This window comes from Falco biarmicus, chromosome 1 (genome assembly GCF_023638135.1).
Source record: "Falco biarmicus isolate bFalBia1 chromosome 1, bFalBia1.pri, whole genome shotgun sequence".
NCBI classification, from domain to species: Eukaryota; Metazoa; Chordata; class Aves; order Falconiformes; family Falconidae; genus Falco; species Falco biarmicus.
In genome coordinates, this window is record NC_079288.1 from 58148588 (window position 1) to 58168788 (window position 20201).

At 41.3% G+C, this 20201-nt stretch overlaps 1 protein-coding gene across 2 annotated transcripts in view; it reads left to right on the plus strand.

Moving 5' to 3' along the window:
* Positions 1 to 20201, plus strand: part of NPNT (nephronectin) — a 55409-nt gene that overhangs the window by 24770 nt on the left and 10438 nt on the right. For both annotated transcript variants that reach the window (XM_056327912.1, XM_056327922.1), the window contains 5 exons: positions 1973 to 2092; positions 2887 to 3006; positions 8154 to 8288; positions 9496 to 9618; positions 11524 to 11850. In XM_056327912.1, coding sequence (XP_056183887.1) covers positions 1973 to 2092; positions 2887 to 3006; positions 8154 to 8288; positions 9496 to 9618; positions 11524 to 11850 — 825 coding nt within the window. The remainder of the gene's footprint in view (positions 1 to 1972; positions 2093 to 2886; positions 3007 to 8153; positions 8289 to 9495; positions 9619 to 11523; positions 11851 to 20201) is intronic.

Genomic DNA, 20201 nt, shown 5'->3' on the forward strand with positions numbered 1-20201 from the left:
AGCCCTTATTTTGGCCGCCTTTCCTCACTGAAGTCCTGCTTACACTCACCTGGTCTTCCTTGCCAGTCTAGGAGCAAGCGTTCCACTTCAGGCTTTCTAGAAACATCTTGTTCAGCATTCTGCAGGAGGAAAGGGAAAATTCCATCCCTTACCACTACCCTCGCACAGAAGAGGGAAGCAGGAGGTGGTGTTGTCCCTAAACCCACTGCTCTTCCCAAGGCCTTGGAAAATGAACTAAAAAAAGTCATGCCTTTTGACATGAAGGGTTGTGGGGAGGGTCAGATATCTGTCTGCATGATGGCTCACGATTCTTTGACCCCACAAAGATGAAAACGAAGTAGTTTGGAAGACAACAGACCAGCTGCTAGGACCTCTCAGGAACAGCAGTGAAATGAAGAGTATTCATTCCGGGCACTGGCAGAATCCTTGTGGGTGATTTTGGATTACACCAGTGACTTGTAGCCTGATGCATTTATTTTTTTGTTGATTGCTCTGCACTTTGTCAGTCATAATGTAAGAGAAAATACTTCTCAATTTTAGAATGCCATTTAAAAACACTTTGGCTTGAAAAAAATAAGATTAAGAATGTTGCCCTCCAAAGCAAAGTGATTACAATGTTTCAAGATGAATTTGAAATCCACATACTATGAAGTTGAAGAATTCCAGATGTAGCTGTGTAAAAGCAATGTTTTCTCTGACTTCATCTCCACAGTGAACTTTCACTGCGGTTACAACATAGTCCTTGTTGAGGTTGCTACTTTAGTCTGTAAAGTGATCGATGAATTACTGACTTCATTCCAACCAGAGGTATATTTGTCTTTCTGTTTTAATGTCTTAACTCCAAGCCTTCATATCTAGTCCATAGATAGCACGTGTTGCCTTCTCAGCTGGCATTTTATAAAGTGCCTACTGTGTGTGTGTCTGCCACACAGTACGAGCCCAAGGCTTACTTTTCTGTACATGGGTTAGGGAGTGACACTCGATGGGTGCACTTAACAGTGGAGATGGCTGTTCGAGAAGTTCCTGGAAATAACAGTGACTCTTACTGTAACAGACCTGCGGACAGTGTTGTGCAATATTAGAGAAGAGGGTCAGTAATTGGGTTGTTTAAGTACTTGCTGGCTGGATTTGTGAATGGATTTATTATTTTCAGCTATATTGTCATCTTTACTCATCAGTACACAAATAACTAAATAACAAATTATTTCGGTTTACTCAGATAAAACCAGCACATGTTCTTGGAAGAGAATTCTGAAGGAAGTCCTCACTCAATCTGTATTTCTTGTTAGAAGCCTTGTCTACTAATATGAAAATTGTAGGCTGGCTATTTTCAGTTTGTCATGAATTCTGTCTTAATTTTTAATTCTAATTGTAAATTTGAAATACTAGCCTTCATGGATAGTCCTTGAAAAATATCACTGTTGTCAGATACATTTTCCCCCAGTATTTTCTAGATGGTAAGGAATACTTTTTCTCTGTGAGCTTGTTTAAAATAGATTGGCATCAGCTTTCCCACCTTCCTCTGCGACTAATCTTGAAGCATGATAGTGGATCACTGAATCACTATCGGAATCACTGGTAGTGATTGCAGCAGTGACATTTGCTTTTTCCCTCCTCTTCCTCCAGAGTTCTGGCTGGTCCTGGACATGGCATCGACATGAATAGCGGCAAGATGTGGGCAGCCTAAGCTTGTGCATTCCCTAATGAAACTTTTGTTGTCACTTAATCTAGTGCTAAGATTGTAATTTCTGAAAGGATGTCTGTGAAACTGAAGAAAATAAGCCACTTGGCAGGAGGGGTGAACAGTGCTTCATGCAGGGTGTTCTGGACACTTGCTTTCAGCTGAACTGCATATAAAAAGCTAATTGCCATATTTTTCCTTCTTTCTCCAGGAACTTGAACTAGTAGTTTTGCCACACACACTTTGTATGTTTTCTTTTCCCACTCCCTTTCCTTGTACCTTTCATTTCAGATCTAAATGAGTGTGGACTAAAGCCACGGCCATGCAAACACCGGTGCATGAATACCTACGGCAGCTACAAGTGCTACTGTCTGAATGGCTACATGCTTATGCCAGATGGAACGTGCTCAAGTACGGCAAGGCTTGTTGCTTGCTTTTTTTCAAGCTCCTGAAGGTCCCTGCTTGAGTTTCCCTGGGAGACTTTTATGAAATTATGATGAGTCCCCAAGTAAAATATTAATCTTGTTGGAAATTAGGCAGTTGCACAAGATGAGCTGCTTTTTAAATAATGAAATGAGGCTGAACAGAACAGGAGCAAATATTTTTATTTTATTAGTTTTATTACAAGTTTCCCCAGAAGCATTCTTCGGTGTTGTAAATCACTGTTAATTGGCCTTCAAGGAGAAGTGCTTGCAGTTTTCATTGCATCAAGACACCTGCAGTTCTGCTGCATTATGTCCTTATGAATGTAAAATCTTAAAAGCTGCAGATGTTGGTTGTTTGACTGGTATAAAACTGTACTGTCATCTCTCTGGAGATCACGTTCCTACTTGCTCCCATAAAAGTGGATATTTTGAGTGTCTGGACAGAGAGAAGAGAAATTACCTTTAATTAGAGATGCTCCTATTTTAAAATGGCAGTACTGTCCAGGAGGGTTTATGGTACATACTGGGCTTTGTATTTCTCATGGGGACTAACTTCCAGCTTGCTACAATTACGGCAGTTTTTGGGGGTTTTTGTTTCCTTAGTGGTGCAGTTTGTGGAAAGTAAAAATTTACTGCATATGCATTTGCTCTTTAGAGCCTGAATGGTTATTTTTCCACTTCTATTGTAATTACATGATGTCTTAATTCTCCCAAGTTTTCAGTCATTTTCTGGTACTGATCAGAGTCCTTATCTAAATCTGTTCAATTATTTTTCCCTAGATGCCCTTTCATGCTTGATGGCAAACTGTCAGTATGGCTGTGATGTACTGAAAGGGGAAGTACGCTGCCGCTGTCCTTCTCCAGGACTGCAGCTAGGGCCTGATGGCAGGACTTGCATAGGTAGGTGATCAAATGTAGATTTAATTTCTTTTTCTCCAAAATGTTTTTGTCCTTACTCTGAACACCATTCTAGAGAATTTGTCAGATGTATTTAGAATGCATCATACATGCAGTTTAAAGACGTTACTAATGAGAACTGGGATAGGCATGTTGCTGAGGTGCTCTCATGTGGTCTGTGTCAGAGATCGCCAGGGTTTTCCTCCAGCTCTGAAAGTTTCATTGACTGCTTAAAGCCCTCACAGACTGCTTGGTATCCAAGCCCTTAGCCCTTACCACTCACCACTGCTGTTACTGGCTCGTTTTAAACTATTGCTGACAGAGACTCCAAAATACCTGCCTGCATAAAAAAGGGAATGGGGAGATCAGTTCTCCATGGTATGCAACAAAGTGATGCCTAGGCTCAGTGGGTAGAGCGGTAATTGGTGCAAATCATTGAGAATATGCTGGGACAAGATGAAGGGAGGTGCATGTTCCCAGTATTAATGGGATTGAAGCTACTGTTGTTCTTCCATACTGTGAAAACTCCAGGTTAAAATAAATTCAGGAATTCAGACTGTATAAAAGTGAAATGCTTTGTTCCCACGTTCCTGAAATGGAAAAGGTGCCTATGGTTAATCAGACTGTATTGTGCCACACTCCACTATCCTCTGAAGTGTGATATGTGATTTCATTAGCCATTAACTATACATCTGGAGTAGATAAGGTGATCCAGTGATTTTATTATTTATATTCTGTGCAGTGGTACAGTTCCATAACCTGTTACAACACTTTCCCTGAAAGAATGTAACAGAATGTGGATGCCATAATTACCCATTTTTGGGTATCATGGCTGTCCACAGGGGAGGTGGTGTCCAGGTGGCTGACCTGTGCTGACCAAGAGTTTGTTGAAGGAACAAGGGACAGATTCTAGATTTTCTGATGTGAGGAGCAGGCTCAATTATCAGAGGCTTTCTGAAGTGAATGATTGGCAGGTCTGTATACGCAAAAGAATGGGAAGAACAGGAGGGAAAACCCCACCATTGTCATGTGCTGAAGGGATTGAATTGTGATTAATCATGCTGTGGACATCATGGCAGACAGATCTTTGGAAGAGACTTGTGCCATGCCATAGTGAGCTGAGTGATTTCAAGTACAAATTCAAGGAAATCATGCCAAGTAGAGAAATTTGCTAGAAAAATACTTCCAGGATTCTCCTAGTGTGCATCTTTATATTCAGGCAAACTTCATACTTTGAAATAAACAAAGTGCACTTTTAGTGTTGAAGACTACCATTCAATCCAGTTATATGAAACTTTTTCAGTTCTTCACTGTAGTTTTCAAAAAACATTTTTTTTCCTCCAGAAAGGTGAAGAACTGTGCACCCACATTTCAGTTGGGTGTGCATCATTCGGACTGATCTCATAACTTTTAAAATTTTCCACAAAATTTTCAGAGCGGCCTTGTACAATACAGAGGAAGTAGTCACAGCAAGAGATGTCTGTTCTTCATGGGTCGTAACATGATCTACTCCCCTTTTTTTGGTAAAAAGTGATTGTGACACGCATACTTTTTTGTGTTACTTCCCTATCGAGTTTGAGTTGTAGTAAATACCTCCAGGAATTGAAGCTTTTTGGGACTAGGACAGTGCTTTTCCCTCTTGTGTGTACAGGCCCATCACTGTTGGGGAGGTTGTCATCTCTAGCCAGGGTCTGGGTATTGCTGCATTACAAGTAGAAGTGTAGATAACGGTAAGAAAATTGAAGCATGCATTGGCTGCAGCTCATGAAATCCTTGTTTGAGGAGAGTTTGAAAGACAGCTGGGAGTGTAATGCTTATTTTTAGCATAGGTGGAAATTTCTCTAGGCATTATTCTATTCTTAATTTAACCCGTGCTGATCATTCTCTTGTTAAAATGTTCCTTTCAATCAGTAAAGAGCCACCAAACAATTTGGCTATGAAGGTAAATCACATAAACTAAATAACAAATTGAAAAAGAATTTGGCAACGTATTCAGTGAAAATATAGATTAACTGACTAATTAATTGATTAATGACTCTTGAATCAATAAATCAATCAGTGTTGCCAGGTTTTCATTTAACAAAATTAGTGGTATACACATTTCAGCTTTGGAAGGTTTGAAATTATTTGAGGACTGAAAATAATTATTTTCACTGTAAAATAAGTTTTTTCTTGTTGTTTTGTTTGTGTATAGAAACTTGAAAATATGGCCTTGTGAACTTAAAAAACTTAAAAATCATATTATTTAGGTCAATTGCATAGTTGTTTAGTGCTTGAGTTGGTAACATGGTCATATTCACAGCAAGAAAGAAGCAAGACTTTGTAATTCTGCTTCTCTGATGGATGCTGAGCGTCTACCTCAGGTGCTGTCTCTGGTATTGCCTTTGGAGCAGCTCCCGGGCGCTAAGTCTGGCTGTGCACCTCTAGGGCAGTGCACGCTGAGATCGGACTACAAATCACACCTTCATGCGCTGGTTTTCATAGGAAGTGGGTATGAGCCACAGCATGTTGCAGCAGGCAAAGGGAAACAGCCTTACACGTTTTGGGCCCAGGTGTGAACTGGCACAGGTCCATACACTTGAAATAAGCTACAGTCACTGTTCTGTTTGAGAACTGCAGGAAAGTAATGTAAGCACTTGCATACCACGTTCTAGCTGATGATCGAAAAGTGGTTTTCCCACTACTAATGAGCATCCACCCACCTCTCATATTAAATGCAAGTGGTAGACTGTTACATTTTTTCATTGTTTTTATGTTAGTTTCAACAGTGTAGTGATTAGCAGTTAAGTTCTGTATCTTTAGGACATATAGTTGCCTAGAAAATTAAACAACACTGCTACAGTGCTCTCATCATCTAACATAGTTCTTGCCTTATGGGAATTTGTAAAAACATGAGTATGTGCAGAATAAAAAGGCGGGACAAGCTACATTAGGTTTTAAAGAACGTAATCCATGCCATGATGAAGTATATTCAGTGGCTAATCTTTTTCTTACTGAATTGCTTTTAGAAGTTGTGGTTTAAAGATAAAAAAATCCAACAAACCAACAAAGAACCCCAACTAATTTAACAGAAATCAGTGGTCTGAAATTTGCAGCCTTGAAATAATATTTTAATGAAGCTAGAAAATTGCGGCTTGTAAATTAAATGAGGGTAAGGAACACGGTAGATTTTTTTTAAGACTGTTAATAACATACTCAAAGCCTAAAATTTTAATAATACATTCAAATCAAGAGGCAGGTTTATAGGGAGATTCAGGCATGTGGAGAGGTGCCCCGTACTGGCTTTGTTTTCTTTCTCATTCAGGCCTTTACCACAGCTTTGCAGAAGTGCTCTCAATGGAGAGTGAAGGAGAGCTGCTATGTCAGAGCAGGCCAGGGGTGTGGGAGCTCAGGGACCGAACCCTTGCTGTCCTCAGTAATTCTTCATGCAGAGTGGGACAGTGCCAGCAGAAGCTGCTGGGCAAGCCTATCTAGCCATTAATTCATGGCTTGGGGTCACTTCTTTTGGGAAACACAGCTTGGAGAATTTGAGGCTATGTCTGCCCTGCCTCAGGTAGCTGCCCTAACTAACCAGAAGTTTTGTGGTAATGTTTTTTTTCTGTGCAGTGCAGGAGACTTGGGCTTCTCTCTGCCTTGTTCAGGCCTCGTTCACAAGCAGCAGGGCATCAATCACTCGCCTTTGTTTTGCAGTCTTGACACCTGCAGCTGAAGTGCTCCTTTTGGGAAAAGAATTGTGTGGAGAGCAAAATCTTACTTTCCCATAGATCAAGAGCCTGATAGAGCTCCAGAGCAAAGGCTTGAACTGTGCCCTGTAGATAATGAACAATCATCAGGAGTGGCATGCATCAGAGGCAGCTGTGCGTGGCAGGTCTCTATTTCAGTGAAGAGTTAGGGTTCAAGCACTTGGCAGGCTTCAGCTCACTGTCCAAGAGCTACAAAATGAGCGGCAGCACAAGCAGCTTCTGTGTATTAGCCTGACCTCATCTGAGAGTTTCCCAGTCAGTGAAAGCAGTGCTGGGCGAGCATCAGCTGCTCCTTGGGCCCCTGTCTGGCTTGTTAGACAGCATGAAGAGCTGGAGCTTCTGGGAGATGAGGGGCATCAGACATCTACTGAGCATCACCTGTCACTCCTCTGTCCTTGCCTGGATGTTGCTTGCTGAAGCACTGCTTCAGGTCCTGCTGGGAGCCCCTGGCAGGGCAAATGGGAGCCGTGTGTCTTAGCACCTCAGAGATTTTTTTAAGGTCAGTCCCATGACCAGCTTCTCTGTGAAAGAGCAGTGCAGGCACTGTGCAGGGTAAGAGACTGCAAAGAGCAGATACTCATAAAGCATTGGGCCTGTAGTAACTAAGTGGTAGGAGACCCAGAAATACCGCGCCCTTGGCATTAGCTTGAACTCTCTTTGTTTAGAGCAAGTTCTGAACAGGGGAAGGTTACCTGATAGGCTCAATGGGCAGGTTATGGATTAGGGACACCTGAGATTTAAAAAAAACCCACCCCCTTCCTGCTGCAGGGTGATGTACTTCAAATACGCACGTATGACCTGTGCTACAGGAACACTGTTTCAGGCACATGTTTCAGAAAAAGCATTACTGGGGTAGTTTTTATTATTATTCCTTGCCTGTAAGTCCAGGTGGCGCGTTTATAACCAGGCAAGAGTTAATGGGACAAAAGGAAGTTATACAAATATCACAAAATAGCCTTTCTTCAGATGAATACCATTACAATTTTGAGGGATAGGTGTTCTAAGTCCCTGAAGAAGCTGTTGTGTGTTCTGTGGGGAATCAGAGAGCATCTTTGCTCCAAGGGGAAGGGTACCAGGATGGTAAGGGCATAGAGCAAGCATTCCAAATTGAGTAGCAATGTTTGTTATGCCGGTGCTTCTCTTGTCACTCACAGGATTTGTAAAGGCTTCTGGCACAGGAGGCATAAAAACTTGGCCATGTGACCAAGAGCTAAACTGAGATGGCACAGCCAGAAGTGCTCGGGTATTACTGCTGGCTGACCAGCTTGTAGCCTAAAGGACCTTCTAAAAAATAATTTGTTTATGCTTCTTTTGTTTTTCATTATGTGAGACCAGTTTAATAATTTAGATAGCATAGATTGTATTTTAACTGTGATTAAGAGTAATACAGTTCCTTTGTTTCCACAGATATTGATGAATGTGCTACTGGGAGAGTTATCTGTCCAGAATTTAGGCACTGCGTCAATACTTTTGGAAGCTACATTTGCAGGTGTCATAAAGGCTTTGATTTAATGTACATCAGAGGCAAATACCAATGCCATGGTAATAATAACTTATTTCTTTTGTGCATGTAATAGAGCTGCATATTCTAAACTGAAATTAATTGTTTAAAGAGTAACATTAACTTATTATGGCTGAAATGTTGAGGAAGGCTATTTTAGGTTGCATTGCATCTGTATTTTAGGGAAGGGTGGATTATAGAAACAGACCATGAAAATAAAGAGTATATATTAGGCCCCCATTCTTGTAACTGGTTCTCCTGTGTAAGCTAGTAGGAGAGCAGAGCTGATGACCCCAGGAATTCCTTTCCAAAGCCTTTGTCCCCACAGGTTTCACTGTGCGCAGGCAGTGGCAGGTTTGGAGCAGCATGTGAGCCTGGGCTGTGTCTGAGCTGTAACGCAGGTGTGCTCCATAGCATGCACCAAGATCCAAGATAAGAAAATGTGGCTAGAGCACACTCCAGCTCCTTCCAACTCAAGTTGCCCAGCTTTCCTTCCCCTGAAGATGGGTGAGGAAAAGGCAGGGGTTAGGAAGTAATCTGTGTATACATGGGACTGGAATGTAGCTGGTGTATGCCCTTCAACAAAGATGTTCCCAGGTCCCACTCTCTTAGTTTCCCAGAGGCTCAACTGGTTATGATCCATTCACTGAAAAAAGGATCATGTGGAGGTAATGAGGCATTGCTTTATGTTTAAGTATGGGGTTTTTGTGGTGAAAAATCTCTATGCAGAGCACTGGAATTTGGAGATTTTTGCTTGCATCACTAACAGACATTTAAATGTCATGTAAGATGTTTCAAGCTGTTTCTACTTGATATAGAAACATCTATATGGATGTATAATAGAGGAAGCATTTTATGAAAAAACATTTTAATATCTGTGTGATTAAGAACATGCATATTCTACACTTGGTTTTTCTTTTATCATGTCACCTTTAAGAAGTGGTTATTAAAATTGTGATCTTCATGATCTCAACTGCAATCTACCCACATCTTTGAAGCTGATGCTAAGGTATAAGCTAAGCAATAGCAGAGTTGCACAATACTCCCTTTTACCCTAATTTTTGTATCGCCACATTGATTTGTGACTGTGTATCTTCCTTTTCCCACTGGCAATTCCATTTTATTCAATTTTTCAAAATTAATAGTATTTTCCTAATGACCATACTACTGTTTGTGGTTTTGCATGGATAAGCGGAAAGTCAAGTTTCTTTGGTGTAAATGATCTTTTCACTTAACTTTCTGTTGCAGATATAGATGAATGTTCCCTTGGCCACCATCAATGTGGTAGTTTTTCACGATGTTACAATACACCAGGATCTTACAAATGCAAGTGTAAAGAAGGGTACAGAGACAACGGAACAAACTGCATACGTATGTAATGCTCCTTTTGAAAAAGGAATTCTGAATGTGTCCAGTGTTATAAAGTTTGAGATACAGCCCTATCAGGCTCAGTTTCCCTTAACTATTTTTAATACTTAATAAGTGGCCAAGGAACGTAGTCAGAGTTTTCTGAGTCCTAGCATGCCTTGGTAAAAATACCTTTCCCTGAGACATTTTCATAATTGGGAAGAAATTTTCCCTATTCACAGCCTGATTCTAGAGATTGCTTCAGGATGAGAACAACTGAGTAACCAGGGAAGGTCTGGTCAAACAGTGCATATTACTCATACCCTCTTATTATGTACACGGTGCAGCTGGTCCATTTCAGCAGCTCACCCTGTCGCTCCCTACTGCTCCCCAGACGTAAGCAGAGCCGAGAGGGAGGATTTCTCTGGAAGCATTCCCTGTTGGAGAATTCCCTCCCACACCTTTCTCTTGGGAGAAGCAGCCATCCCCCTTGGTACAGAGTAGGCTATTGGAGCTCCCCCACATTTGACATCCCTCAGGACTGGGCAGCTCTGACATCTGAACCTTGTTGAGGACCCTGTGTTCATACGTGGGTTCTGGTCTTTGGTGACTCACTGGTCTCTAAAGAGCAGTACCATTGTGGGCTTGTTGCCTTTGGCTGTAGCTGTCGTGGTAATGTGATCTGGCGAAGGTGATCGTTCACAACCTGAGTGCTTGCAATCATGTGTGGACACTCACGTGTGTTACTGGCACATAGTCCTAAGGTGCATTTTGTATTTTAATACACCATAATGTAAAAAATGCAAGGTATGCAAGGAATAGGAATAAACAGGTGGCCAGAGAGAAAACCTTTTTAGCTGCTATCATCAAACAATTAGTTGTTTAACAGACAGTAGTTCTTCATGTTAACTGTGTGTTATACTTGAAACACTTGTACACAAAATATATGACTAGAGTTCTTATTGGGGCTTTTAAGATCTCCAGTGAGATAGAAAAGGCTTATTAATAAATAGAAAATTATAAATAACAAAACAGATGTTCCTGTGTTTCATGTCTGCAGAAACTCCCCTTGTAAAACCAAACTAAAGTTTGTTCTTTATGAAATATTGGAGGAGATGGTACTGCAGGCACTGTTACTGTGGTGTAGGTGGTGCTCAGTCCACCTTTTTGTGGAGGCAGAAAAAATGATGTTTACTTAGTTTGCTGGTGTTTAGTAAAGGTGAAGATCTAAGTGAAGACTATTGGCTTTGATTCAGTTGCTGTAAAATGATTAATGCCTATTGACAAGGAGAAAAGCTTAGAAGTGGAGAGATCTGAAAGATAACATTCTTAAGCCGAAGGTATGTGCCCGTCCATGACCAAAACGGTTGGGAGTCTTACTAAACTCACCTCTGCTCCCGAGTACAAACTGTCTAGTTTATAGGGTTGCTTAACACACTCTTCCTGTCCATGCCTTTTCGCTGACAGTGCTTTTTGGTTAAATTCTGCCAACTCTGAAAGAGAGTTGATGCTTGGGAGGAGGTGGGGATGGAAGTCTCTTGGCCTTCAGTCCTTCTGTATCATCTCTAAACTGTTGTAATGAGAAGTACTATATAAAGGGATGTGATAATTCAGTAGTGCTGATGATAAATTATGTTTCTAATTAGTGGAAACATTCAGAAGAAGAGAAATTATTTCAGCAAAGACTCTGTGTCATAATTAAATGTGTTGTTAAGTTTCTGGAGCAAGAGACTGATGTCCATTTTGGTCCTGTTTTGATTTCCTTTGTGGTTATTCCTAATGTTATGATTGAACCACTTGGTCCCTATGATATATTCAAGGGCAACAGCACGCTCCCTAAGGGAGGCAGTGCTATAACCAACAGGATTCCTGATGCTGGAGGCACAAGGCAACCCCTTAGACCACCATATGTACCTGCTATTGTTACAGAAAGGCCAGTGATCAGGCCAACAACTCAACCTACACCCGGGCCAACGACTCGTACTACACCCCGGCCAACAACTCGACTGACACTAAAGCCAACCACTAGGTATGTGCCAGTGACAACAAGGTCAGTAACGAAGCCAGTGATGAGGCCTCCACCTCCAACACCACCTCAGCCTATGACACTAAGACCTACACTACCACCACAAAGAACTCCTTTGACAACAACTGAAGAGCCTCCACATGTTCCCATTAAAACTACATCTTCCCAAGGAATTACAGATGACAACAGGATCCACCTAGATCCTCAGAAACCCCGAGGAGATGTGTTCAGTAAGTGATTCTATATATCCTTTCGTTTATCAGTAATTGTAGATGCAGTGAGGAGAATGCATGTGCTGAACTGTTTGGGTTTTTAGAACACTTTATCAATGAGAGCAAAGACATGAAACTGAAAATGGTCATGTGGTAAAGCTGCACAAATAATCGGAAATAATTGATTTTATTACCTAACAAAAATGTGGGGAGGAAGTTCTGAATCAAATCAACCAAAAATTTTTGCTTTTTTTCTTCCTGAAATTATTTGTGTGTACATCGTGCTGTCTAAGTGCTTAACCTAATGACACTTTCAGATGGAAGTTTTGGAGAAATGAAAGTCATTTTATTGAAAAGTATTGAAATGCAACATAACTCATAAATGGTCAACAGATTCACATTCAGGGAGTTGAGAGTCACTCAGTGTATTTCCATAGCTTTAAGAATTATAAGAAATAGGATTATGTCTGATTACCTAAAGACTGTTACATCACCTATATTGTATGTGTTCAAATAGTCTTGGATGTTTATGACTTAGCAATGGGAAAATTGCATAAAAATAACATAGAGGCTAATATTATGGATGGCATCTATGAAAATGGATACAGGAAAAGCCGAAGATAGTAAAGATTCTCAAAGCATGAACACATGCCACTTTAAGAGCTTCTCTGGAATCTACAGCACCATTTCTACGCCAGCTTTAGTACGTACCACAGAAGACATTACTAGCACATGCAGAGTTATGCATATCTGCCACAAAATACTCAACACTCAATTTCATCTTTAGTTCTGCTAATTTTAGAGATGGGGAGGGTGTGTTTGATCAGCCCATCTCCTTCAGCTTGTTGTACGATGAAGCTGCTGAAGCAATGTAGTAGGGGGAAAAGTTCGCTGTTTCAGAGCAGGCATACAAGCAACATGGTAGGTTTTTTTTCTGGTTGCTTTGGCACGTGTGTGCTAAGTTCCTGGGCTATCTGCTCTTAGGTCATTACACAGTGAAATATTTTGTTCCTTGTAAAAAAATGGTTTGTTTTCCCTGTTGACGTTTTATCTGTTGTGGACGGTTGAGAAATCTAAAATGGAGAGTAAAGCTGACTTAGAATTTGGGAAGGTAAATCCTCGTACTGCTCAGAGGACTGTGCTTTTGGCTTCTTCAAGGTTATTTTATAAACAGTCTATATTCAGTTAAAAATATTAAAAAAATTATGTACAATTCTAAAAAGCAATATAGTAAAGACTCCCAAACTTAACAGAATGGGAACCAATAGTTAAAAATAGAGATCTGTGGAAATTATTCTAGACTCTAGTGTTGCGCTTCCCAGGTGTCTCGTGTTGCAAGTGTTCTTTGGAATTCTAAAGCAGAGGGATAGTTTTCAGCTATTTTTATGAAGTCATAACAATCCTCTATATAATGCTTACTGTTTATGATTAGTCTTTCTGTATTGTCCCTAGAGGCTAGATTTTGAAGCTAATGCTTTAAGTGCATATGCTTCAGATATAGGGGTTTGGAGAGTAGGAAGGTAAAAGCAGTTATTTTCTGACTGTAAGCTTACATTATGGTACATAGAGAAAACACAGGAAGAAAGATCTTTGCAAAGTGTTTATCAACTATCTAAGTCAGCCGCCACCCTTTGAGGTTTGTGATACTGTACATAGCTTCAAAGGCTTCAGTGCACAGCGCAGCAGGATTTCAACAGGTCAGGCAGTAGCAGCAGCCGTTACTGGCTTCAGTCGGTAATACAGGGCCAAATAGCTCCTCAGATCAAGTCAAGAGATATGTGTCTTTAATCCCATACTATTCTATCCCTTGCTAAAGTAATATTTAATATACATATGTTTGTGACATACCTGTGACTGAAGGCATATTCCACTTGTGCTCTAATGATAGGAATTGGCATGATGCTAGTAGTGTGTTCCTTAATGAAACTGGTGTCTTTTCTCCTCTCTCTTTCTCTCCTTTCCACTCTTCCCCTGCTCCCCCACCCACCGCCCACCCCTTTTTTCTTCTGGCCACTTTGAAAGTATCATCTAGGTAGTGGTCACTGGTGTCCCGTCCCACCTTCTCTCTGTCCAGAGGCATTCATGGAGTGCGTGCACAAAAGCATAAGTTCAGGATTTGAAACCTACAGTTGGGTGCAAAACAGTTCTGTTCCAGAAGAATGTGCTACCTTGTCAAGGAAAGCATTGATTGTAGAGTAAGGTGTCACTTCACCTATTGAAACCTGTTACTGTAGGAGTTTATGGGGAAGGAGAAGTTAAATTTCCTCATGTGGGACATCTAGAAAAGCCGTTAGAAAAGTTACAGCCACATGCATTACTGCAGTGGGATGGGCGTAACTCAGCCTGTCCTTGCCTGGTCTGAGTGCTGCCCTTCTAAGGACAGTACAGAGAGACTCCTGCATCCCCAAAAGTCATCACACGAGGGTTCACACACATGATTCAGCAACATGGAAGCATTGTTGGCAGGTGCTGAGTTCCTGGGCGTTAGTTAGGCTGGAGATCTGACTGTGCATGATCTGGGCCAGTGGCAAATGCGAGGTAAAGTGCATTGATTCAAATGCTTTTCACGTTAGCTTACCGATGGCGTTTGCTGGGTGGGTTAAGCTTCAGGTTCCTGCTCCCGGCACCTGGGACAGCAGTGCCTGACTCTGTTAGGGTGCAGATGCTCTGTGTGAGGCACTGCAAGCTCAGGATGGCAGTGCTTCCACCGAGCATAAGCCAGGGCCTCTCGAAAAGCATTCCTCATAGCCAGACACAATGTAAACAACCGTGATGTCAAAGACAATACAGAATTTGAAACAGAAATAACTAGTAACATTTAGCTAACCTCTGACATGCTGCTTATCTGCCATGTGGATGTGCCAGACCCTCCCTACCTCCAGAAATGATTATGGATTTTTCACTTGCCTATTTCCTCAGGGTAGGAGCTTTTTCAGATACTTCCTTCAGCTTCTTTAAAACTGTTGCTGTTTTAATTTCACCTGTGTCAGACATCTTTTCAGTGTTCCTGGCTTGTGGATATGAGCTGATTTTGTTTGGCTTATACTGACCCTCTTTAAGTTCATTTTCTCACAACATCTGCTTCTCCAGCTGAGGCGGCAAAGAAGCTAGTTCTAAAAAAAGAATATGCACTGTGGTCCCCATAAGCCTGCCTGGAAAGAGAAGAGAAAGTCTGGCTTGCCGCCTTTATTTGTTTCCCACGGAAGAATGCAGGCAACAATTCAGTTCTAACACTCATTGTCTTGGAAAACAGAGAAGGAAACTGATGCTAGATCCACTCAGATCATGAAGCAGGACTTAACTTCAGTTTTGTAAAGTCTTCAGAAGAGTTAAGTGCCGTCTTAGATGGCTGCTTCCTCCTGTGTTGCCATGGGCTGTTGTATCTTGAAGAGTCACAGGAGAGGTAGTGTTTTATCATACAAGGATAGCCAAAACCCAGCAGAGAGAGCACTATAAGAGACAGCCAGCAAACACTGGCAGTTGTGATGTTCCAGTCCTTAGCACCTACTGAAGATGTCAAAATTGAAAGCTGAGTTTTAAAACTAGCTTATCTTGTGATGCATGCACTTTTTCTTTCCTTTCACGCCCCCCCCCCCCCCCCCCCCCTTAGGCTCTGAAGCCTTAGCCAGATTTCCAGAAAGCAGCACGACAAGTAAACACTGCTTTGCTTATTAGCCTTCCTGAATAGGTGTTAGGCTATAAATCTTTTAGGCAATCCACAGCAAAGGGGCGGCTGCTGACAGATGTGCTAGTGCATTAGGACAAATCCTGCAAACATACTGGTGGTCTAGGATTGGTCCATATCAGGAGAGGAAACACACCTGAGCAAGTGTACTTGTTTTCTGTAAGCATCTCCCAGATTTTTGTTATTTAATATTTTCCTGAGCTTACCCTTGGTGACTTGTTGCTCGCTATTTTCTCCCTTCACAGTTATCTGACCTGCCGTCCCAAACGCTGAGTAAATCTGTCCTAAGTTTTCACTTCAGAGCACTCTTAAATGTGCTGCTCAGCTTGAAATCAGCTGAGGACCAGTGAAATTGGTCTGTTCAGTGGTGACAAGGAACACAAATGATAACAATGCTGATAATGTTATTTAAATGCCTTTGCAGTTTTTTTTAAAGGTATTAAGTTGTTGCTTTTCTTTAGATGCTTTACCCCTTTTCTAAAAATGCCTGCAGTGACCTAGGGGAGCTGCTTTTTCAGAGAACAAAAAAAATTAGTATCTTTTAAAAATCGAATTCCTGCACTTGGCCTTTGAACCACTTAGTCAGATGCAGACAGTGGAATCTGGCACCAGGGATAATCTTCTCCTGATATGGATATGGGGGGAATGGCAATGGGGGAGGAATGCAGCGATGGCTTAATATTTAACTATTTCAGGACTGATACAGACTACAGTGAAGTACAGAGGAATCTTTTCTGGTTACCCAGGTGGACCAAGTCTTTAACAAACAGAATGAACTTAATAAAACTCTGATTTTCTGCTGCCATCAGGATCTGAGTGATAAGCATTAAAAGCATAAACTGAAAGACAAAGCATAATACTAGATACCAGAAAGCAGGAACAAAACTCCTTATCTGTATTAAAAGACAGTTCAGCAGTTTTCCTTCTTAGCCCTTAGTAAGCTCAAAAGATTGGAATTGGGAGACTTTTCTCAGAATGGTTATTAAAAAATTTAAAGATTGTAGTAAAACTTGGTTCTTTCTTCTCCCCCTTTCAGTGACTGAAATTCCTTAGTGCAGTCAATGCAGTTATGTGTTCCTTGAAGCTGTTGAAAAAGGGGAAACGCTAAAAGCAAAGAATGTGGGTTTTGCTACTCCTTGGTATCATTAGAGTAGCATCATTTTACAATAGCATTTCGTTTGTCTTCAGTGTTCTGGCACCTATTAAAATGTGTTTGTCTTAATACTGAAGTATTTAAGACAGGCACGTTGTTCCTGTTTGTACTCTGGAGCTACATCATAAGATCTAGGAGTCTTAGAAATCACACCCTCCAACAGTGTTCCAGCTATTTTTATCCCCAGATTTGATATGCAAACTTCTGTAGACTACTTATTTCCGTGAAACTCAGTTGGCATTCTGCATCTCCGGCATAGCTGCTCATAGAAGAGCAGGCAGGTTACTTTTCAGAAAATCTTCTGGAAAGGTATATAATAAGATGTTTGATTTAGGTTAAAGTTAATGAGCCTTGTAACTGCCTGAGAAATGCAAGACTGGACTCGGAGTGGTCACATGCAAGCACCATCTCTTCCCTCTTATGCATGTGGTACTGTAGAGGGTGGGACAGTCCATGAAGGCCCTTCCTGAAATACATCACACTGTAGAATTTGAGCCTGTGGAGTTTTAGGCAGCGTATCCTGGACACTCCAGGTATCCAGATAAAAGGCTAAAGTGTCACCTCTCTGTTGCCCCTCCTTTTTAGCCCAGCATATATCAAAAACACAGCATATTCTTATTTACTAAGTCCAACTGGCCTCAGGGCTACCCTTCCTTTTAGCTATTTTCTACTAGTTCTGCGTGAGACCCCATAATTTCTGGGTGTTTTTTGGAAGTGGAATTCAACAACTTCCAATCGTAACTATTCAGTCAAAAAATCTGTCTCCTTTGTTGTTTTGTTTTTAACAAACGGGAAGCTTGGTCATGACAATCGTGTGGAATGGCATTGCATAAGAGCGCAGTGTTTGTTGTAAGGCAGAACAGTGCATTATTAATAGTAATAAGAATTACTAACAACATGAAGCTGCACTCCGTTTTGTTTTGGTTTTGTAACACCAAAACAGTGATTATTCTGTAATTACAAATAAGCTGACATATGTACACTCCTTCTCTTATACTCCCAAGCTCAGCAGTTAGCAAGTACATGAAAAAAAGTCCTATGGTTTTCCCAAAGGATTAAAAAGCTGAAAAGAAAACAGTCTTATACAGTTACTAAATACTCCTCCCAGCATCCATGCATCTGTGAAGAACTCAGCTCATGAACTTTGAGAATATGGCATTATTGATGTACTGGCTCACGCAGAGCTTATAAAATTCTCCAAGAAAAAGAAGCCAAGTTTATATTTAACAAGCTTTATCAAACCATTGAAGTTAAGTGAAAAGCACACTGATATGCTATATAAAGTACACAGAAACGGCTTGGAAAGCTTGCAGAAAATAATTGTGCCAAATACTTCCTCCCACCATCACCACTCAACATATTAGTAGTCACAGTGAAAAGAAGTGTACAGATGGATCATATTTGAAGTCCTGCATCTCTTGTGGTAACTCTTGTTTCGTATCGAGTGCACATTCTTTTAATTAGGTCTGAGCACTGAAGTGACTGGTTTAAAGTTCATAACAACAGTGTTCGGAGAGGACTTTAGAGAAAAGATCTGAAGAAATATTGGTTTTGTCAAGCTTTAATTATAGGCAAATATATCAACTTTAATTTGGAGAATGTTTGTATGTGCGCACAGATGTAACCCAGGTTTGTATAAAATAGTGCATTAGAAATGGCGTTTTAGGAAATAAACCAAAGTAGTCTGGAAAATAAATTCCTAATATTTCCTGCAGCATTTTCCATAAACAAGAGCTGTGGGGGACTGGGAAGGGGATCTACAGGGCAAGTACATACCTTGAGACTGTGACCCCGAGCATCATACAAACCTTAGAGCACGGCAGCGGGTTTCCTCAATGTGCTCTGCCACAGTGTTCACTTAGAGCCCTGTAACTACCTCTCTGTGGTCTGAGCCTATGGTCCCTGTGAAAAACTTATGGCATGGGGGAAGAACAGGAAGATACAGGTGAGAGTGTTAAATTCAGTGTCAACCTAGCTAAGAAGATGATGCAGGCATCCTGTTGCAGGTGGGTGCCAGAGGCTGGTGGCACTCAGGTTTTGCAGGCTGGAGTCCCCCAGCAGCTCAGGGAGAGTGCAGCTTGCGTTTCCATCTGCTCCCGTGGGCTGGCCTCTTTCCATCCCTGTGCCATGCAGATGTGGCAGATGTAAAGACACTTCAGGAACAGGCTGCATGTCCATTCCAGATGCAGCTGTAGTACACATGGATGCTGCACTCAGCAGTTTTGAAGTGAGTCGCTGGCTTGTTCTTTACAGCATAGGAAACTGTATTTTTTCCTTAGCACGCTCCGAGAAGAGGAAAGGCAAGGTGATATCCCTGGGGGTCCCGCACAGACGTGTCTCATGCATGGGGAGTGCTGCTTTCCGTGGGGAGCAGCAGCCTGCAGAGCGAAACTACTGTGAGGGCTTATCTGAGGTGAAATTGCAGCCAAAGCACTGTCCTGCCAGAAACGACAGTAACTCACTTACAGGATGCTGTTAGTTTAGCAGGCTTTGTAAGTAAATACTCTGGCAAAAATTGCTGTCCCGGGGGGCTGGCCACAGTAAGCCCAGGAAATTGAATTGCCAGTTTTTAACATCCCTGAGCAAACCCACTGCAGCTGAATTTAAACAGTGCCGATAGCTGCTGTGTGTACCACGGTGGCGGTGCCCTAGGCACACACAGACGGCTCGCACACACATCTGCTCTGTAAGCTATTGCTCGTGCTTGTCCATGACTGCAACGCAGTCAGAGCAGTGTAAGAACGTGCATGATGTTACACATCAGAGCAGCTTATACCGCCATCAGCATCCCTGTGCAGGTGTGACTGTAGCTGTAGGACGCGCTTGTTCAACTGACCCGCCTACCTATTCATAGAGCTCTTAGGAAACACAGCAGTGTACGGTTGGGAGGGATTAAGGGTGAACGATGGTTTTAGAGCATTCCTGTTTCGATTTTTTTACTGCCTGAGGTAAACAGATATGGGGTTTTTTTTCTTCATATAATTGAATATAGTATTTGTGTGTAAATGTACTGCAGGGTGATTATTGGCCTAGGTGGTGTGGACTGTGCACATTTGTAATGTTCCTTTCATGTTAAATCTAAAAATTCTAATCAGGTAAGCAAAAAAACCTGATTAAACAAAGCAGCAAAAATATTATTAGAAACAATCTGTCCTTAAAAATGAGCTGGCCTTTACTACGCAAGGCAACCTAAAGTCCTTGAAGCTGTTTGAGCATTAATAACCTAGACTGCAAATAGGTGTAACCCAAAATCTAGAAAGGATTGGAAAAAGACATAATGATTCAAAAACTGACTATATACTATTAAGGAGTTAATAATTTTCCTACAGACTTCAAGCTTTTAATTGATTTATTTTTATGATACAAAATTTCCATCCAAGATCTGTAGTCTGTAACATTACCTTTAAAACACATTAGCAGTTGGTTGACCTTTATCAGACTGCTTACTTTGTCCTAATTCCAAAAAGCGGGAAGCTACTTCCTTCTTATTTTTCGCTTTCCTCTGTCTTCTGGCTCTAGAGTTCTTGCAGC